Source organism: Phyllostomus discolor, chromosome 11 (assembly GCF_004126475.2).
Source record: "Phyllostomus discolor isolate MPI-MPIP mPhyDis1 chromosome 11, mPhyDis1.pri.v3, whole genome shotgun sequence".
Taxonomy (NCBI): domain Eukaryota; kingdom Metazoa; phylum Chordata; class Mammalia; order Chiroptera; family Phyllostomidae; genus Phyllostomus; species Phyllostomus discolor.
In genome coordinates, this window is record NC_040913.2 from 10,666,000 (window position 1) to 10,689,085 (window position 23,086).

The 23,086-nt window shown below is 41.6% G+C and overlaps 1 protein-coding gene across 1 annotated transcript in view; it reads right to left on the reverse strand.

The window, feature by feature from the left end:
• The window catches only part of GPC5 (glypican 5), a 1,172,420-nt gene that overhangs the window by 864,860 nt on the left and 284,474 nt on the right, over nt 1-23,086 (reverse strand). Inside the window, exon 5 of the mRNA XM_028526582.2 lies at nt 21,655-21,780. Within this exon, the coding sequence (XP_028382383.1) occupies nt 21,655-21,780 (126 nt within the window). The remainder of the gene's footprint in view (nt 1-21,654; nt 21,781-23,086) is intronic.

A 23,086-nucleotide genomic window follows, 5' to 3' on the forward strand; every position in this document is an offset into this window, starting at 1 on the left:
GGTCGCTGGTTCAAATCCCAGTCAGGGCACATGCCTGGGTTGTGGGCCAGGTCCCCAGTGGTGGGTGCTTGAGAAGCAACCACACATTGATGTTTCTCTCCCTCTCTTTCTCCCTCCATTCCCCTTTCTAAAAACAAGTAAATAAAATCTTTAAAAAAATAAAAACAAAGAGATAGAGGTTGACTCCAAAATCTTTTGACTTTGCACATTCAGCTTAATTTTTGGTTGTTATACTGTGTTGTATGGGCCACTGAGCAGAATCTTCACTAATATAAACACTGTTTGAATTCTTCAAGATTTTGCTCTAGTTTGTCTTTTAAGATGTGATGAAGAGAACAAAAGTGCCAATTTGGCTACCTGGTGAGGTTTTTCCACAGCCAAAGCACATTTTGTAAGAATTCTGAAAATCCTCTAAGAAAATCTTGTGTACAGGAGTTCCAGACTATGATGGAATGAGGTGGGTGTTTGAGAAGACGCTTTCAGCTGTTGTCACCATTTGGTGAATACCTGGACCATCCCTGGAAGAATGAGCTTCCAGAGTGCTTCTGGGGCTCTCTGAGGCACCCCCAAAAAGTGGCCTCTCGTGTCGTAGAGACAGGCACAGCCCCAAAACCCCAACAGTGGGACGGGCACCGGCACCGCTGCAAGTGTGACTCTGAAGAAGATGTCACCTGGCCGTCCTCTGAAAGTCTCTTAAAGGAAACGAAATATTTTAGGAAGCGTTTTCAGGTAGGTAAAGCAGAGTGAGAATGTGGAGGAAAACACAAGGGCAAGGAGAACAGGTGTAGGGAATGAATAAAAGCAAGGAGAGTTTTCAGGTGCCTGTCTCAGATCTAAGTCCAAATCCATGTTTATGTTAAGGTCATTTCCTGTTTGATGTGCAAGAAATTTTGTAGAGAGCCTGGAAATTTCAGAAGTACATTATCGACTTTGTAAGATGATCACAGAACATAATTGTTGTTTTACATTTAAGTAACGAGTTAACAGAACTAGTTCTGGAATTAGCCAGTGCAATCTTATAATCTTCTGTCACTTTCACATAGCCTGAATTAACATTTTTACATGACATCGTATTAAACAGTTCCACTCTGCCCATATGGGAAGATGAAAGACTCAACTCTATTTTGCTTTAGGTCACAACATCCCCAAACATAATAGCATAACCAAGAACAGAAACTTCTTCATTTTTTTTTTACAATGGATACCAGTTCAAAGAGGAGAGAAATTAATAAAGGGTACAAGAAAAACATATAAAAGCAACGATTTTGTTGTAGATAACGCACTCCATTTTTATTTAATGTTAATTAAGAACAGGGAACATGACTCTTAAGTGAAAATGACAAATAATAAAAGTGTCTTGATTCAATATTATCCAGTAAAGGAGCACTGCAGATGGGGGAGGAGGAAGAAAGAAAATCCTCCCGAAATGAGAAAAGAAAGAATGTGATCGTTTATAGCATAATAAATTACACACAGTCCTCGGGGTTAAAGGTTAGCAGAGGCCTTTTAAAGCAATTTTATTGGGCAGTTACACATTATAATGTTAAAGGAGGTGTGTTCTGGCGGGGACTAAAAAGAGCTTTGAAGGATTACGGAGAGAGATTTAATTATTTTCTGATGGTGGCGTGAGTGGTATTTTTTGTACTGCATCGGGGGTCCACCAGTAAACGTGACTTCAATATTGTCTTATTATGTGTGTGTGAGTCATACCACAGGCATTTGAAAAATATTCACACCTTCAGTATAGATGCCTACAGTGCAGTTTCTGAATGAAAAAAAATACTAGTTGCTTTCATAACTATTCATTCAGTTGCTCATCACTGACATATGCAATTTATTAGGGACAGACACTAGAACAAAACAATAGAAAAACATGAGATCTAGCAGCATTTCCAGTTTTAGCTCTGCTGCTTAGTATTGATCGGATCTTGTGTAGTTACTTGATGTCTCCAGTTCTTACTTTCTTCTGAAAAGTGAGATCGTACATAATAATACCTCCTCAATAGGTATCAACAGAAAATAATACAAAGTACTCCACTGTGGCCTGGCTTTGAGCAGGTAGTGCTCTAATTAACTAGACATAACTCTACTACTGATGTGCACACCTCTGACCTCCCAAGGCTGCATAAACAGATGAGGACGCATTAACTTCATCTTCACCCTAATGATCGTTGCCTTCAAAAAGCTAGGTCTGAGCTTCCTAAAAAGCCCTTGAAATCGGATGAATCTGAGAATCCTCCAAAAAGGTGTCTGGGAAGTCTGCCCCTGTTCAGGTAGCCAACGAAGTCACTACTCCTTATTTTAGGGGGTACCCCTAAATATGCTGCACCCACCATAATGCCACATCCACAATAATGCCGCACCCAGCATCATGATCTCTTCCGGAGACCATCAGCAAGGGTCCTTGAGAAACCCACCACCGGCCTTCTAGGTGCCATCATGGAGGTGTCACATAGATGCTCAGCCGTGCCAACAAGGTGTGGTGGCCTGTAAGCTGAGAAGTAAATTTGAGTGGCAGACAGTAGGAGGCACTTGAAACTGGGCGTCTTCTCCACCTTAGGGGTTTCATTGTGGCTGCTTCTTCTTAGTTAGATCTGGACGACTCTTCCTGGAACAAGACTCCTAGCCCCTGTTCTCCCAGGTTCACTTTGCCAGGTATAATGGAACCTCGCTTAGACGGCCCCTGAGACTGTCACTCAAGGGGAAGTCTAGTGAAAGAGGCAGACATCTAAGTGAGTGATTCAAGTGTCACCTTGGGCCAATGCTATCACAGGGGCATACGCCAAGTGTGAGGGACCCCTGAGAAGGACACGACCAGGTAATCAACCTCTTTACACGGTGACATTTACTCTTAATCGTGAAGTGCTGTGAAGAGAAATGCCTGCCCCAAACCACGGAAACGCGAGCACGTATTTGGTATGCTCGGAGGTGTGTTGGCGAGAGTAGAAAGAGGTGAGCCTAGAGGTGCAGGGAAGGTTCAGACTGTGGAGGGGTTTGTCAGGGATTACATTTGATTTTTTAAAATCTCCCTTAAAATGAAGTTGTGAGGGAGGAGGCAGGTGGATGGGTCAGGGTTTATTACACAAATCTCGGGGTGGGGGAGTGGGAGAACGAGAGAGGGGGAGAAACAGGAGTGGTGGTGGAATGGACATTCCAATACAACAGTTGTGAGAAGAACACAACCCAACCAGCCCTCTACCTCTGTATCCATTTTCAAACCGAGGTACTTGTGGAAAATCACAAATCACGGCCACTGAGCATCCAAACGAACAGAAATGTAGCACTGGTTGCAACTCAAAAGGTAGGAAGGTATTAAGTTTGAAAAAATAACAATTTATTCCCCTGTGCGGCAGTCAGATGTAACACGGAAGAAATTTTTCTGTAATTTATATAGATATTTACAATCTGTCTTCCTGGAACTACGACAGACACCTGTGCACAGTGACCTATGCAGTAGTGAGGCCCACAGCTTTGGAAGAGCCCACTGCATAGGCCACGGCCAGGTTTCGAGTCATAGTAGGATCTATTGTGGGTAATATTATCCCATGTACACACTCACTGATCATAGTACATCTTAGAAACTTCCCTTCGGAAAAGAGAGTGAGAAATGTAGCATGTTTAGGAGTCATTTCATGATAGCACTCCCTCTTTCTAACAGTTTATTCAAGGAAATAATTCGAGAATGCCATTTTAAAATATTTCAAGTACACAAATTATTTCAAAGATCACATATTTTATGTAGACTAAAATATAGGTAATAGAATTTTTCACACTTTTTAGCATTATTAGGTGTGGATGTACTTAGCTTACAAAGATGTTTAACCTCTTCAGCTTCATCTCTCATTACCACCCTGCTTCTCCCACCTCCTTGCTGCCCTTAACCCTGCCCTGCTCTTGCAGCCAGAACTACCCCCACCCCTGCTGCCCATGCCTTCATAGCTGGAGCTGTCTTTGCATCAAGTTCTCCAGCCAGCTCCCAGTCACCCTGCAAGCCTCTGTGGAAATTACTCTGTAAACAGGTCCCCCAGAAGTGGATTCCAGTTCAAGAGACTCATTGGGGAAGTGCTGTCAGATGCGGGGAAGTGAGAGCCACAGGACAGAGCCCTGATGAAAAGCTTTGCGGGAGTGGGGTCCCAGCTGGGGTCCCACACACCACCAGGAGGCACTGACCCACAGGCTGCAGCACAGCGTTGACTCTACCTGGAGGCAGCTATGCTACTCCTGTGAGTCCCAGTCATTGCCTGCTGACTGGGGCCTAGAATTTGGCAGGGGGTGAGGGGCAGGGCTGAGGAGCAGTGCATGGCTCTGAGCCAGGCTGCAATTTGGTGGAAAAGGTAACAGCCCTTGAGTTGTCATTGATGGAACCTTCCAGAATTAGCCGGATGGTGCGCTGCAGATCCAGGGGAGGGTGGGGGATGGAGGCACCAACAGAATCCACCAGATCCCTTTACTGCCTGACTTCCAGATGCCTCGCCAGCATCCTCCCGTGGAACCCGCACACCACTATCCCTGGGCTCACAACAGGCTTTTATAGATGCTCTAGTTCTCATGAAGGAGGAATTGCTACTGCACTTTTTAAAAACCGTAGCCCAAAGCCTCACCCGTGGTGGGCACTGAAAAAATATTTGTTAAACATTGTTCAACAGAGAGAATGCTACAATCCCGTAATAGAAATTTTAACTAGGAAATTTCTTTTGAAGCAGCTTACATTGTTCGAGATGTCAAGTTATTTGTTCTCATTTGTATGCAGTTCCAAGTCATCTGCTTCATCAAGGGAGACAAGACATAAAAAGATTCTTGGCTTTCACCTTCTTCCAGTAGCAAACCTGGACAGGTACAATTTCCCTCCCCATTGTACCACCTGCACGTTGCTTTTCAGCTCCTTTGAATTAAAGACTGCACAGTTTGTTTACTTGGTGAAATCTTCACGAAGCTGCACAATTTGTCATCTGGGCTGTTACAAAACTTCTACAGAGGAAGGCAATACATTTGCAAGTCAAATGAACAGGAAACTGCTAATTAGGCATCTGAAGGCAACCATGTGTTTCCCCAGTAATACCATTAATTTTTTTCAAGATAACTAAATAATAAAAGTAATAATAAACTTTGTTGGTGAACCGTTCCCAAAAGACACGCGTTAAAAAGCAGGAGGAACGAGGACGGGTTAGGCAGCGGTGGGGAAGGTTTGTGTCTACGTCCTTAGGCTGGCAATGTCGACTTGGACGGAATCCCGAAAAGAAGCTGACTCGCATCTTGCATGAACAAATTCCTAATTAGCTGCCCCATTCTGACGCTTTTACAGTCTACAAATAGCTTGATCTGGGGGTTCTGAACCAGGCATGGAACTTTTGGACAAAGAGTTGGTTTGCTACTTTAAAATTGTAGAACCAGATAATATTGGACACATTATGTTCCAAACGGAAGTCTTGATCCAAATCCCAGAAGCTAAAAATGATATACAGATATTCAACTTGTTTAGAGACAACATTTCATTCCCAACATGTCTTTGAAATAAAATAATACTATCATTAATAAACCATACATTTTTTTTCCCAGAAATTTTTCTGGAGATGCTGTACTAAGAATAAGTATGGTTGATATTTACCTTCCATGTATTTTCCGTTCCTCAGCAGTCCACCACAGTCAATATTTAGAAATCCCAAAATGGCTATTATTATGTAAAACTCTACATTGTATTTTGTATGTTTGTATGAAACAGCAGTGATTTTAAAACCCCGCACTGCCTGAGCACTGCTATAGCTCCAAAATGTGGCTTAAATCATTCATTTCCACTGGCAATTCTAAATATCTACAGAGGATGTGATCAATGTTTTTTCCCAGACACACACAATACTTTAAATTCCGGCTGTGTAAAGCCCTCAGCCCTCTGATATGCAAAATTCATTGCGTAGAAGGTGCTCCGGAGATCAAAATGGAATTCTGTTAGATACCAAGCCTGCTGTAAAACTTTTATCCAAGCAAGAATCGCATCATTTCTGCAAGAAGATTAATCTTACCACACCATCTGAACTTTCTTAAGGGGGAAATGAGCCCTTTCCTATTTCTTTAAGAAGTATAAAATTAAAAAAAAAGACAATTTCTCCAGAATAATTGGGATGCCCTGTGGCACCCTAGCATGTCCAAGAGAAGTATCTGGCTGTCCAAACAGACATGAGCCCTGGGCCCCACCCCCCAGGGATCTGATTGGGGGAGCTCTGAGGAAGGGATCTAAGGATCAGAAACCACACCTTAGGAACCACAGTTGCATTAAAAGTCTGGGAAAGCCAAATACACATCTAAAGAGCCCACACCTTCCACTGTTTCCTGCAGGGCAGGTCACTGCGGCTCCCTCTCACAATGTTTTCCTGCACCTTCTTAAAGGTGCCGTCTTTACCTCAGCAGCCTTTCTCTTACACATCTTGCTTCCTCACTGAGTTCAACGGCATTGCAAAAGCTTTTTTCTTGCATAAATGATTATATTCATTTTTCAAAAAATTAAGGAAGAAGTAGAGTGAAGAGATAAAATTAAAAGTAAGGCAAACCAATTCAAGGAAAGTCCATAAAATAAAAGCAGATGTGTAATTGGCTATGCTTTGGACAATAAGCATTCCTAAACGTGTGGCTTCGTACAACCCAAGTGCCCATCAGTAGACGAGTAAATAAAAATGTGGCGGTACATTTACACAGCGGAATACTACACAGCCATTAAAAAGAAGGGGATCTTACCTCTTTTGACAGCACGGATGGACCTGAAAACTGTTAGGCTACGTGAAATAAGCCAGTCAGACCAAGACAACTCCCATATGCTCTCGCTTGTATGTGGAGCCTAATGAATAAACTAAACTCACCAACAACATAGAAACAGAGGCATGGACACGTGGAACAGACTGACAGCTGTCAGAGGGGAGGCAGTAGGGGAGACTGGATGGAAAAAGGACAAGAGATTAGCCAAAGAACACACATGTCTAGCCCGTGGACAGAGACAGCAGCGTGGTGATGGCCAGAGGGAGGAGGGCGGGGGCTAGGAGGAGGGCGCAAAGGGTGGGGCTGGGGAATGGGGCCATCTGGAATAGCATCAACAACAAAAACTAAACTTGTAAAAACAGTCATAAGTTCTATACCATAGCCAAGTGTCATCACACACTTCTTCAATATTTGAGATGAACTTAATTGGTATCATACCCCTCACATGCTATCTATATACATAAATTTCCACACTAAAGATTATGTCACATCTCTCTTGAGTTTCACTTTAAAGTACAATAAGTCATTTACTGACACACTTATTTGCTCTGATACAGAACTACAAGAACTGTAATAAAGTAAGAAACCTGGGAAGATAACACTCAGTACCCAAGATGAAGTCCTCTCCTTATCCCTCGCTACCCTGTCTCGGTCCATTTGGGCATGTGTGATGGGAATACTAAAGCCTGAATGGCATACAAACAATGAACATTTGTACCTCGCAGCTCCGGAGGCTGGGGGGCCACGACAAGGCACCGGCAGACTCAGCGTCCAGCGAGGGCCTGAGTCCTGGCCTCCGTGGTCTTTTACGTGCATCCTCCCTGGCAGAGGGGTGAAGGGTCTCTCCGAGGTACTTTTTTAAAATTACAGTTTACAGTCAGTATTATTTTGCATTGGCTTCAGGTGTACAGCATAGCGGTTCATACACTTTGCAAAGTGCTCCCCTCAGTATTTCCAGTACCCACCTAGCACCATGCACAGTTATTACAATATCACTGACTAAATTTCCTGTGCTGTTCTCCGCATCCCGATGACTGTTGTGTAACCTCCAATTTGCACTTCTCATAGGTTGGGCTACTTAGGAGGGCTCTGCCTCATGATCTGATCACCTCCCCAAACCCTCACTGCCCTCGCACCATCACACTGGAGGTCAGGTTCAACGGATGGCTTGGGAGCAGACACACACATTCATTCGGTTTGTAGCAAGCCTCTTCATCTAGGCTGTGGGCTGGGGGGGCAGGCGAGGCCCGGGCTCTGCTCCCTCGGCTGGCAACCAGGGTCCGGGCAGCTCCAAGCAGCCTGCCACCGGGCTTTGCGCTCCACGCCACCCGTCTGACCTTCAGCGCGAACACAAAATTGTCTGTCTTACGAGATTCATCTCTCAAACACCCTGCCTTCCCTTGAAAAACTGTGTCAGAAACTTTTATTTGTTTTTATTTTGCTACTTTGCTTCTATTTTATTTGAAGTGCATGAGCTTTTCAAGCTTGTCTTATTCCTAAGACAGACATCTTCCTGTATTTCAGAAAGACACGTAACCATTTTCTTTTCACACTTATATGAATAATCTTCCTTTCTTGTTCATTGATCTTTCTGGAAAAATAACTGAAATCAAATGGTGAATTAAGAAAGCTCATAAAATTATAAAAAATGATTTTTTCTTATTTTATATGTAGCCTCCAGTCCTGTTCTCCTGTAGCTATTTCCGTATCACTAACTGTATGGCTATATCTTTCTTTTCAAAAATAATTACCTTCCATTTTTGAATCTATCATAACCATTAATTATTTTCCCATTACTGGGTATTCTGGCTGTCCCCACCTTATGCTGTAATACATTATGTGTAATGAATACTCTCTTGTTTACATGTTAGTATCTCTGAGGGTTCATTCCTACATGTGAAACAGCTGATTCAAAGTCCATGTGCATTTGAAACGTGGGTATATATTGTCTAGTTGTCCTTCAACAATGTAGAAATAAGTGCCCTCTTACTGAAGTACTGAAATACCTTTTCCCCCACCTTAGTCAACGCTGTGAATGATCAGATTTAATGGTCTTTATCAGTATAATAAAACAAAATTTTTTAAAAATTTAATTTGCATTTGATTCACTTTGTGTTGGAAAGTCTTTAATTTGCATGGTTGAGGATGAGTATTTTTTCATGTACTTAAAGCCCCTTATAATATTTTTCTGATCTATTAGTCATGCAAGTTGCCCACTTTTCTATTGGATTTTAGTGTCTTTCTCATTTTTTAAAAGCTTTATTTATTTATTATTTATTTATTTATTTATTTATTTTTAGAGAGAGGGGAAGGGAGGGAGAAACAGAGGGAGAGGAACATCCGTGTGTGATTGTCCCTCATGGGCCCTCAACTGGGGGCCTGGCCCACAACCCAGGCATGTGCCCTGACTGGGAATTGAACCAGAGACCCTTTAGTTCGAAGGCTGGTGCTCAGTCCATTGAGCCACACCAGCCAATCTGTTTTTTCTCATTTATTCAAGGGAGTTCTTCATTCGGGGGAGCAAAGTCCCTCTGTGATATATGTTGTGTGTGTCTTATCCCTGGTGAGGTTATGCACTTGTAGTTAGTTCCCTTATGGTCTGTACCGCTCTGCGAAGAACACTCCCATTCCCCAGGTAACAATAATGTGACAGATTTTCACTCACTGTGGATAACTTTTTAGTCTTTAGAAGTATGTGTGCTACATCTCTCCTCTTTTTTTTATTCCCTCATACACATGCACCCCAAACAGATTGGCCAATATACGACAGTCAGATTCTGTTTGTTTTCTCTCAACTTGATATTCAAAACTGCTCTCCATGAAGCACCCAGATTCTGTCCGTCTTTGCTTGATTCCCCCAGTGACTCCACAAAGAGCCTAGAAAACAATCCAAACTTCCTCCCTGGCCCACGTGATCTGCCGCTGGCCCCCGTGTACAACCTCCTGCAGACACTCCTCCCACATCACTCTGTTCCCCACACACGCCGATTGCCTTTCTGCTCCTAGGACACACAAGGCGTGGTATTCTCTCTGTGGGGGAAAATCCTTCTACATTTTCAGCTTCAGTGCGATTTCTCCAGAAAGGTCACCCCTGGAGACTTAACCTAGCCCAGCCTCCCCATCACCCCATCCCTGGAATGTCCACTCCAGAGCCCAAACTTGCCAGGACACGACCTCTGATAGTTAACTTCATGTGTCAACGTGGCTAAGGCTGCGGCACTCAGAAGTTGCACCAAACACTAGCTTAGATGTTGCCATAAAGATATTTTTCAGACGCGACCAACATTGAAAACAGTAGACGTGGAATAAAGCAGTCTATCTCCATGACATGGGTAGGTTTCCTTCCATCGGTTGGAGGCCTTAAGAGAAAAGACTGGGGTCACCAGAAGAGGGAGGAATTCTACCTTCAGATTGCCTTTGAACTCGAGACTGCAACACTGACTTCTGCTGGGATTTCCAGCCTGCAGGCCTGCCCAGCAGGTCTCAGACTTGCCAGTTCCACGCAATGACGCGGGCCAATCAGAATCTGTCTCTCTCTCTCCCTCTCTTTCTCTCCCTCCCTCCCTCTCCCTCTCCCTCTCCCTCTCCCTGTGTGCGTGCACACACACGTCCTCAGAGCAAGCCCTCTAACCGTAGGCATCCTGTCTACACCTGTGGATCTGTCCACAACACCACACAGAGCGCCACGACACTGCTCACCTCAGAAAAATCAGGTGCCCCGATGTGAGAAGCATGACTTCGAACGAGACGGCAATGATTCAGTTCCAAACCAGCACCACCACACATTTCCCGCTACTTTGTGACACTCCTCATCTTTAAATATCCCGTGGTCATTAAAAGAAGACCCTAATTCTGTGTGTTACAAAATGATGATAATGCATATTTCTAACATGCTGTTGACTTCCTGATCCAATGTGCCTAAAAATGCCTAGATTCTGTCTAGAGTGATCTGAAAAATGGAACAATATGTCATCTATATCCATAATTATGACCTCATACTTAATTTATGTAGCACTCATATTAAAATGCTTACACCATCACACAGCATACATTGATGCCTGACGGACTGACTGGCAGAGTGTGTTCGGGTCAGTAGGAAGGAGGCCTTCCTTGCTGTCAGAAGTACAACAATTAGGGCAAAGAAAGGCACAACTTTGTACCAATTCAGATACAGTTGACTGGTGCTAATAGAGGAAACTCAAGGCATTTCTTAAAAATGACATTTTAGCCCTGGCTGGCGTAGCTCAGTGGATTGAGCATGGGCTGGGAACCAAAGTGTCCCAGGTTCGATTCCCAGCCAGGGTACATTCCTGGGTTGCAGGCCATAACCCCCAGCAACTGCACATTGATGTTTCTCTCTCTCTCTCTCTCTCTCTCTCTCTCTCTCTCTCTCTCTCTCTCAAAATAAATAAATAAAAATATTTTTTAAAAAAATGACATTTTAATTGTAACAATATAAACATGTTATAAAAATTAGGTATATGGTACATAAGAACAAAATTGTTTTATTTGTACTTTTTCCTTCTCCCAACTATTGTTTGGAGTTTTGCACTTTGTAGAATGAACTGCCATTCACGGTCCTTTCCAAACTTGCGATTTATTTCTTTCATGATTCTGCGAAGCTTGGTTTATTATTTAATACCTCAAAGATGTATAACTTGTACAGTTTGTGGCTGTCATGACATATAAAACTGATTAAAGATAGAATTTTGAAATTGGATTATACAAACAAGTACTTGAAAAAAATTTTGCATTCATCTATCTCCCCAGAAAAATGAAACAAAATATTAAAGACATTTCCTTATTTCCGTGTACTCATGAGAAAATGAAATCTGCAGAATAATGAAATATATAATTGTGCTAGTCATACAAGTCAAAGTGTGGGGGTCAACATACTTCAAATATTACATTCACTAATTTCATGCAAGTAATTCCAAGTCACATTTTGGAAACCCATTTGAACCGTACCTCACAAATTTTATTTATTTGTTTTGAAGAGTGCATCAGAAAATAAGAATTCTGATGGCTGGGCAATAAAATATGCGGATAACTGATGAGCTGTTCTTATAAAATAAATGAGACTTTACTGAAGTCTATTTGAAGAAGAAAGTATTATGAATAAGTGGCAGTTTTCTTTCATCTCTCTTTGGCATTTTATTTTAAAATATAATAAATCATTCACTGATGAATGCATTTGCTATGATATGGAAATGCAGGAACTAGACTAAGGAAAAAGTGCGTGCTGCCTTTAGGGTTGAGCAAACACACCTGTTTTACTGAAAAGGCAAGAGTTACTCACGTGTAGTCAATATGAAAATAAAGGATGAAAAGGGAATTGCTCAGGCTGATGTAAGCACAGGTATTCCAGAGGCCTTGAAGGTTACTCCTTTGCCGTCAACACAATCTGCCAGTGACAAGTCTGAGGAATGGTGATGAAATCCGTACCCCCCCAAAAGAGGTAACTTCTGTGCCAAACAGATGGGGGAAAAAGTTCTTTAGGTTTCCACTTCAGTGAACATTTATCTTGCTAGCTTTTATTTTTTTTTTCTTATCTTTCTCTACACACATCTCCAATGGAACCAAGTAGCCAGTTAAAAATAGTTTATGTGTGCTGCGTGAGTCTGCTGAGAAACTGAGTGGTGAGACCCGCGGCGACGGCGGACACGCAGCCTAATTTTGTCCGAGGGATTCTGTTCACAGTTACGTATTTCCTTTGGGAGTTGAATACATGGAGAGAAATTGTCTATAAGTGCAGCAGCCTTAAAATTGTCATGTCACCGAAAATAATTTGTTGTATGATGTACTGAAATTTAGCATGGCCTCAGAGATTTATTTCCCGCGATCAGCCCAAAGATGCTCTAGCTGGTGATTGACTATTCCCAAACTACTGCTTCGGAGTAAAATGTTTTTCTTCTAACTCTGTAGTACTTTATCTTTGTATCTTAACTTGGAGTTCTCCCTTGAGAGAACCGGCACGTTGCATGGTTACAAATGGAACAGGATTCTCCACAATTGGAGTAGTTGATAAACTGCCTATTAAGATGTAATTTCTCTAATTCTAGCCTCAATAAAAGTCATCATTTAAAATCCTAGTGAGGGACTCTCTCCTGCTGCCAGATCAAAGCCCCTAACATTGAATTTTACTAACTCATGAAAGCTCGCCTTCACACACCTCTTTGTGTTTCAAATGGAAGTCTTGTGATCCATGACAGAATCTAGTCAATGAAAAGGGAGAAGCTCCGTATGCCCGGGCGCATTCCTACTGAAGCAAGTGAGCCTGCACTGTTGAATGGAAAGACTTCAGGGTTATTGAATGCTTTCCACGCGATTGGCACCATTCTAAATTGTTTATGTAACTCACTGAGTTCTCAAATATGAGAACTTTCAGCCACGTTTTAAAGACAGGGAAGTGACAGGATTAGAGGTGAAGGACCGTGCCTGAATTCACATCGCTAGGAAGTGCCCAGCCTTCCCTGAGCACCTCGGCAGCCTGGGCCCTGAGCCCATGTGCCTGACCGCCTAGCTGACTTTACTGGCTTCCTGAATGAACGGCTGGACTGTAAGAAAGGAGGGATGGCTTAATTAATCCTATGCATTTAGGGCACAGCCATAAAACTCAAGCGAAAGAGAGTGGGGAGAAGGAGAAGCGATCATCTGAAAGGTTACACATAAATGAAAACAATACAGTTAATAGGACATTTGCTCTAGCTCTGTTCCTTAGTTCCAAGGCTGCTAATGAAAGCTCCATCCAGGCAATCCCACTGGTTATTACCTGATCAGTGGTCACCCCTCTGCATCCGGACCTACAGAAGACACGGCTCAGGCCTGTTTCGTCCTTCCCTGTACCCCAGTGTCTCCAAGAGTGTCTGTCACCGAACAGACACCTGACAATGCCTTAGTATGTTTTTGTATTTATTATGTGGCCTTATAGAATTTTCAAGTATATACAAATGCAGTGCATCACGGATACGCCCCTGTCCCCATAATATAGTTTCCCCGGGGGAAACACCCTCAGAACCAATAAGACCACTTCCATAATTATCCATATGCAACACCTTGTTTTATATATGGTGTGACCTTCTTCCCCGATCTGCTGAATTGTTTTAAATCAAATGCCAGGCATCAGATCATCTCATCCATGAATATTTCAGAGAAGTTCTTTTAAATGAATCAATCAAGACCCAAATCACATGTTGCCTCTTTAGCAAATACTTTTCAAATCCCCTCAACCAAATGAGATTTCCACCTTATTCAAAAGCCTATGGGTTATTTTGTATTTCTCTTATTTCACTGAGTGTACAGATTATGAACGTGTTTTCTGCCCATTTTTAGATTCTAAGCTCAAAGGTGGAGGTGATCTTAATCACCTTTGTATCTCAGTCAAGTTCTTCTGCGGTGTATTGGACACGGAATCTAGTTTTCTGCCTTCTACCCACTACTTCCAAATAAATGTAAAAGATGCTAAAATAGGACTCTTTCTCTTTCCCTTTCCGCTGACAGCAAGGCAATAGAGGGCACTCCAAGCTGAGGTGCTAGACATAAAAAGCAGATAGCCAAAAGCTGGATTTGGGTCTCTGTCTTGACATCCACCTTAAGTGCATAAAAGGATTGAGGTCAAAGAGGCCCAAGGAGGGAATTTCTTCGAAAAAGCTTGTGGATGGCTGCGATATTCCCTCAGTCATTCATCCTCAGCGAGAGAGGCTTTGAGGGACCCTTGGAGTCTGAAGGACTGAAAGGGTTGATCCATGCCGAAGAAATGTGTGGCGGCCCGTTGAGTTCCGGGCTGCTGTCAGAGCGAAGCGAGGCAGTTGTGCGAGGCACAGATAGGCTGTGCTTCCACCAACAGCAGGAGAGAGAGGCCGAGTTTCTGCAGTCCAAAGGGAACCATGCAGAAGAAAGAGAGACCCCACAAGAAGGTCAGTGGACAGAGGTCAGAGGCTGACCATCGGATGGAGGAGTGTGGGGGAGAGGCATTGTCCTGAGTCCCCAAAGGCCTTGCATGTCAGTTCCCAACATGTGCCAAGCTTGGAAGCACCGACTAAGGAGAGATACAAAATAATCAGCCGAAGAGAACTTTCCTTCACCATACTCCTTCTCTCTCACTCCTGTTCCAGCGTGCCTCCAGCTCCAAGCTCGGAGAGTGAGAATCGCTGGCCAGAGGACAAGAGGGCACAAGGCTGTCACAGATATACCTGGGGCTGCACGCCCCACTGTCAGCCCCCTGGGCTGAGGCAGTCCCTGAGTGGGGCAGGGGGAAATAGCCACTTCAGATGAAATTCGAGTTTTGAGTAGGTATATCAGATGTTTCCATTACTGACTTTAGACTTTTTATGGAACTGCATTTGATTATGAATTGGGACTATTTATGGGACTAAGAATAAAAGATCATTCAGACACTAATAAAGAGAGTAGCCCCTCCTTATCCATGGGGGATACATTCCAAGACCTTCAGTGGATGCCTGAAACCGTGGATAGCACCAAAACCTATGTATACTATGTTTTTCCTGTACATACCTACCTATGAAAAAATGTTATTTATAAACTAGGCATAGTAAGAGATGAACAATAACTACTTCTAATATAATAGAACAATATTAACAATATACTCTAATATGAGTTATGCAATGTGGTATTTGTCTCAAAATATCTAGAATATTCCACTCAACATTTTCAGACTGAGATTGACCCTGTATAACTGAAAGTGCAGGGAGTGAAACTGTGGATAAGGGTGGGGCAGACTACGGCCGTGACCAAAACATTCTGACAACTGGCCACGATTTCACTCAGACGACAAGCTAAAAGCAGTATTCTGAGTGGGTTTAATGAAACAGTTTCTACTTTCACTTTTCTGAGTCCAGTTCCCAGGATGTAACCATTACGTGATTAACAAGAGACACTGCCTAGTAAGCCAGAGAGCCAATTAAAAAAGATTCAGAAGAAACTTTTTCGGTTCAGCAGAGAGATACGATGCAATTATTGTCACATTAATGGAGACTTTTAGAAGAGACCAAAATGTGTAAATGGACCTGAGAAGGATGTATATTTTCCTAGACTTTAAAACTTGTTTGGGATATCAAAGCTTGGAGCAAAGTTGATAAAATATGCATCTCCTCACTACCATCTACCATATTATTTTCTACAGAGCGAAGCTAAGGGATAACTACTTCAGGCACCACCATTTACATAAAAATTACCTGCCAAGCAATTGTACTGGAGCTAGGCAGAGAGAGATAGCTCCCTGTCAAGAATTCTACAGATTTTATGTTCATTACAAACCTGATACCTCAGCCTCCCCAGTCCTTGTCCCATTGGACCTAGAATACATTAATACTTGTAAGTCCTCAACGATGTGATGGATTCAACAGGACCTTGTAACATATTTAAAATCACACTTTTTATTTCTGCCACAAATAGAACAGAAATGTTTCAGTTCTTCCCTCACTGAGGATCATGAAGTCAGACTTTTGACCTTGAATAGACCTTGGGCAGACCTTGGTGCTTTTAGCCACCCCAGCTCAGGTGTGTCATCAGTGCTAATGATGATCATACCTCGAACGTGTCTCGCCCAGGACACATGAGCTTCTTAGAGTTCTTCAGACCCCGGTTTCACAAAATTCCTATGCAAGTGCACATAATGGGACACTCGGGACCTCAGGTCAAGTCAGAAAGGTATCAGCATCTGGAGTCAGCACCCGCAGAAACATTATGTCATGTCTTTCCTTCTCATCTTGCAGGCACCCAGTTTCATTTTGGACCCAAATATCACCCACCTAAGTGTTTTCTCCAAGCCACATCCCAAATCTCCAAATCTCTTGGTTCTAACACACAAACACAAAAATAAAAATTATTTTTCCTCAGAGCCCTGTCATCTTTAAAGAATCAATAGGCGTTCAATGATATTAATGAGTCTTGGTCTCTCAAACAACACAGGAACTCTGGCATAAAAGCAGTTGTAGCACAGAAGGACAAAGAAGACGTATGTCATATAAATGCACGAAGTATACAGGTGCCTTGATGGATTTAGACGTTGCAATAAAATACAAATGAGGGGATTTGTTGCGCTGAGATGCAATAAAAATGTGGCAGTTCGGCGACACCGTATATGCGGGTGCATGGAGGAAAAGACTAGCTGAAAGCTCCTCCCTTCATAGCAGGGGTTTCACGGTCTACAGCCACGGGCCGCGATAGAGCCACAGAGGGGCCGTGTTCTGCCCACACCCGTAAACCCCCCTTCAATTCTGAACCACATAGGATAGGCCACAGGTGTGACAGCTTTGATGCTTATTAGAAAGGCCAACAATAGCAGAACTCTAATTGCAGACGTAGAAATTGCAAGAGAAAAAAGAAGAAATAGAAAACACTGGTGTTTAAGTCACCAAGAACGTACCGACTTTGCACAAGCCACATAGGAAAAGCAACTAGTTATTACATTAAGGAAACTCTAAACACGTCTGAGGCCTGCTTGTTCTCAAAGTGTAGCCCAGTCTCGGAGGGGAGTGATGGGAGGAAACGGAAACAACTGTACTTGAACAACAATAAAATTGAATAAACAAACAAACAAATAAAATGCATTCCATAACATTTGGAAACTGGGCCAGGTACTTTTTTAAAAAGACAAATAAAACAGATTTGAATGCAGCGAGGTCAGAAAGAAAAGTCAAGATCAAAGGTGAAGTGGCTTTTCATAGAGATGTCTGGTAGAAGAAAAAAACTGAGATTAAAAACAATTACAGCCAGAAATAGCATCACTGGGTGGAAAGAAACTGTTACTAGGTAAGTATAAAATCTGAGTGATTTCTAAGGTTTTATATTTTTATTGATTTTTAAAAACTCAATTATAATATGTGGAAAAGGATGCCTTCTCACACAAGTTCAAAAAGAAACGCTGCATTGGTAAAGAAGCATGAAGGAACATCGACTCAATCAAGAGGAAGTAGAAATTATGTGGGTTGTTAATTTTACTAGGATACTGAACAGCTACTCGCCAGTTTAAGAGTTGATATGGAAGTCATAAATTCCTGGAGACTGAGAGAGAGTTGCTGGATTATCTGTCTGTTAATCAAAAGAAAATAAAAGGAGCTCTGGTAATTCACCAGCTGTCTCCTGAACTTCCACACTCAGAAAGATGAGCGCAGACCGTCACACAATGAATTTGCGATCACAGAGAACCGAGAACAAAGTAGGGACCAACGTGCCTCTCAAAGTGAACAGTTTTGTCATTTCATGGTGAAGAGATGGGAGGGGTGGACCAGAGGGACTTGAAGACATGGGAACTACACGGGTTTCAGCCACACAGTGTCATCTGAAATCAGAAACTGTTTGAGCTCCTGACGGGTGTTGTAATAGAGGTTACGGTATGCACACAATCTTAAAAATCATTTCAGTGACAATGGATTTTGTCTCACAAATTAAACATTTCTTATCTACAAGGTATTTTTATCTACCATCACAAAAAAAGTTCACTTCCTTTGATGAGCACCGAGGTGATTTCAGCCAGTTTTATAGGATTGTCACAATATTGAAACAATCTGTACGGTTCCCCTATTATTCAATACAGCATGCCTGTGCACATAAATAATCTTATCAATCATCTCCTAAAAATGCCTTCAGAAGAAGAAGTCTTGCCAAAATAATCACTTTCCTCTTATAATGAATAATAGACTCAATACTGGCCACCAATTTATCTTGTTGCTGTGTTTGGCATAATTCCTCTGGAATGAACTTGAAGAGTATTAAAAAAAAACATACAAAGAGGAGAACCCCTACCATCCCCAAATATGGTATGCATGCCCTGGATATTCATTTCTTCAAATTCTGACAGCATTATTTATCTTAAGTAACTGCAGGTCTCTGAAACAAATAGCATATTTGCTATTTGGGAGAGGGAGGATCTTAGGGCTTTCATACCCATCCCGGTTACACTGTGTTTTTTTTTCTCAAGGATACTGTAGCTACTAATTCAAAACTGTAACATGAACCAGGGCTTGACTTTATATTGCAGCCTTCTTAGAGAAATTCGATAGTTCAGTATTGAACCATATCCATTAATGCCTTGACAACACTATATCAAAAAATTACTGTGAAAAGGAGAATTGGTTGGAAATGAAATGTACAAAATAGCACTTTTTTTAAAAAAAAGAAGAAAACAATAAGGCTCCATAATACTAATATCAGTATAACTTTTCATTAAACATAAATAACTACCAAGCAAATAAAAAAATAAATGCTCCCCAGTACATTTCAGAATATTTGCAGTTTTTATGTAACTGTCCAGAAATATTCTATGAAGAACCAGTATTAATTTTGCTCAATTATTCAGATCTACTGGTAAAATGTGTATCATTCTATTTTAACTATTTTTACTCAATAATTATTTGAAATTATTCCAAATTAGCAAAGATAAATATGCCTAACTTTTGACTGCCACATAATATTCCATGGTGCATATACCATACTCAGTCCAGCAGCTATGATAAATATTTAGATTTTAGCATTAACTTGCAGTAAAAAAAAGCCTGTTCTAAATTTATATCAAGAATTGACTGAGTCATGAAAGACATTACAATTTAAATTATATTTTTGAAACATTGAAGCATACATAAGAGTTTTCAAATGGAAAAAAGAAATAGCACCCAATAAATTTGCTTACTTGGCAGCATTAGGGAGTAAGGTTTTGGGAGAACTAAATGAGATAATACTTGTGAACCTTATCTATTAGAAAATCCGGGCTGAAAAAATGTTCATTATGGAAGGAACCCAGAGAAGGTGGTCAGGAGCCAGTGCGAGGCAAACCAAGGGGGTGGGAGTCCTTGGAGGACCCAGGAGATAGAGGCGAAAGAGAAGAGATTGCTTGGGGAACGGCAGATGCCCGTTAACATGACGAGGTAGAAAGGCTGTCTGAGAAAGGAGGAGGGCAGAGCGAGAGCTGTCCTCAGAGGAGCGGAGTGGCACGGCACCCCTGGGAGTGGCCAACAGACAGAGGCTGGGTGGCGCGGGGAAAAGCAGGCATGTGCTGGGAGCGAAGGAGAAGAGTGAGAATCACTCCCTTCCTTCGGCAGAAATGTGGACACTTTCTTTGGAGAACTCTTCTAAAGATGAGCTTTCTATACTCATCAGCTGTGGATAAGCGAATACGTGCAGGGTCCCACAGAAGTAACGCCTGCTTGAGGAGTGTGGTTGGTAGGTAATACTATGGGTGTAATAATGGATAGTTTTCATGTGAACATTTCACCTAAAATGTCCTGTGGTGTGCTCGAGTGTGATACTGTTATGTCGCAGCATTACATGCTCATGATTTTGTAATAAAAGGGGCATTATATGTGCCAGACCCTGTATATCATGTAGAAGAAAATATATTCTTTGGGTGGAAAATACTATGCCTCTAAAAAGCTTTTTCAAATCATTGATTTCTCCAGTAGTATTTTCTATTCTACAAACCCCAGACCAAATAGTCAGAGAGGAGTGGGACCACTCCAGAATCCAATGATATAATAGAATATAACATATCAAATCTATATTATACACTAAATCTTTCATTAATCACCATGAGACTCCCATTAGCACCTGCAGAAAATTTATCAATACGCAGAGAAGTTCAATTCCAGTTTGAACAATGTTAAACGCACGCCAGAATAAGATTCACCGACTGGATCTAAGCGGCAGGAAATGTATGGACACCATCATACTACATGCAAAGTTCCACGCATGCTGTGACTGTTCAGTCCAGACAAGAAAGATGTATTTATAAAATACATTCCAACGACCAAGGAGCATAATGCAAAAATAGCATTACACATGTCAGCCAAATATTTTATCTAAATTTCAGCATAGTGCCTTTCTTCAGTAACTTTCTATGAAATATAAGAAGTTCTATGAGATATTCAGATACAGACCACAATGAATTATTTAAAAGACAGAAATGGTTATGATCAGCCAGAAATATGTAAACAGTTTTTTATTATATAAATGTATATTAAATCCATTACAATGTCTATCATAGCAATTTTACTTGCTAAATGATATTTCAAATAAACTCACTCTTGTGGTAACTAAAACACCCATCTTCACATGGAGTAGGCGTGTTTTTAAAGCAGACAGCTGAACACCCTGTATTTCTTTTTGCACACTGCTCAAAACAAAACACACAAACACATCCAAAACCAAGTGCAACACAGGCCTACTACATTCTATACTAATCACTAGCACCGGAAAAATCAAAGGACTAATTCCCAGCCATTATATTGACCACAGTTATACATTGCAGAGGGAGAAATGTAGACTTTCTCAAGCTCAGGGGGGAACTTGCAAGTACAGTTATAAGAAGCAAAGGAAAATAGACTAAGAATTTCTAGGCAGTGGTTGGGGGGAGGTAAAAGTTAAATTTCACTCCTGAGCCTGAGGAACATATGACGACAGACAAATAATGCTTCAAACAGATGTGGGTAGGAGTGCCACTCTCACACAGATACACACACACGCAAAGAGACACTTGTAGCGTAAACATGTTACTAATGATGATCCACAAATCATATGTCAATGAATCTTTACCTAGGCACTCATCTTTCACTGAATTTCCTCACTTGCTAATACGTAAAAAAGTTAAACTTAAAAATAATAAGATCCTGGGTAAGCAACACAGATTCGATAAAAGGCATCTGATACTTAGATTGAAAAAAGTCATAGACAGGTAGAAAATAAGAGAGAACTCTCAAAACACCCCAGAATGCTCTTATAGTTATAAAGCGTCCAAAAGACCACATTCACATTCACTTTTAACACACTACAGAGAAAGACTGGATGCTCTATCCTACGTGGCCAACTTAAACTGGAGCAATGCACTCGAGATCTAGAAAAAGAAGGCAAGGAGGGAAGCGGCCACTAGGCTAGCGCAGACCGCGGCACACGAAATACCTGTTTGCGACGTCTTCTCCGTTCCAGCAGGGCACGCCCTCGGCAGCGGCTAAGTCGTCGGCACAGAGCCGGTCGGCCAGGCCCCCGTAAAATGTCCTGTGCAGGCGAAGGCTGTTGATAAATTCTCTGAATGGAAAAAAAAAACAAAGCAAAGAACCCAATTAAAACCAAAAATCCCTAACGAAGGCCAATACAAAAGGCATCATTTGTTAAGGAAAAATGTTTAGAATACACCTTTTTGTTTTCTCCACTGATTTTCATGTCTTTTTTCAACGCTTTCCTAACAATCAAGATGAAAAGGCTTTACTAGAAAAAGAACACTAGTGTTCAAATCCTTCGTTTCGTATAACAGTTTGTATTGGGCATGAATCTTACGTACGTAATGGAAGTCGTGAATAGTACTCGCACTCACACACCTCAGTTAGCTTCCCTAAAAGCTCTCACTAGTGGCTGGCATCGAAACCCCGGTGATAACTAATCACTCCCTTTCCCACGTGGCAGTGTCAGAGTCCCATAACATGCCATTTGTTTTCCTTACTGAATAAAAGTTTAGTAGACTTATGATTTTTCTACGTGGGTCTTCTCTTTGGTGTCTAAGCACATACAGTAGCCCTGGCTAGTGTGGTTCAGTGGGTTGAGCAGTGGCCTGCAAACTGTAAGGTCACCGGTTCAATTCCTGGTCAGGGCACATGCCTGGGTTGTGGGCCAGGTCCCCAGCTGGGGGTGTGCAAGACGCAGCCAATCAATGCTTCTCTTGCACATTGATTGTTTCTCTCCCTGTTTCTCTCTCCCTTCTCCCCTTTCTAAAAATAAATAAATAAAATCTTAAAAACAAGAACATAAAGTAATATGTTTTTACTGAATATGAAAAACACAGATATACAACATACAGGGTCCAGCACAAATAACACCCCGTTTTTTATTACAAAATCTTTTATTACAAAATCATATGCATGTAATGCTGTAACATAACAATATCACACTCAAGCACACCATATGACATTTCAGGTGAAATGTTCAAATGAAAACTGTAAATTATGACACCCATATTATTACCCTACCAACCACACTCCAGCAGGCCCTACTTCTGCTGGACCCTGTATTTCAGAAGCTTGAAAATAAAAGTTATCAGAAGGAATATTTAATATACTAAGTTTCTTTCCCCTCACACTCTATTCCCTTCCCCCGTCAGTACAGAAAGGAATAATGGAACACAGAAGCAATTTGTTTGGGTTTTTAACTTAAAAAGCCAAGAATCTTGAGTTTTAAAACCAACCAAGAACTTGGTTTTAGCATTTGAAAGTCCTAAAGACTTATTTTTAAAAATTTTTCTTACATAAACAGATGTTTTAGAAAGAAATGAAGAGCTACGAGCATGCTGCAGAGGAGATCATTTCTGGACTAGAAGGGAAGGGCAGGAAAACGCAAGGCT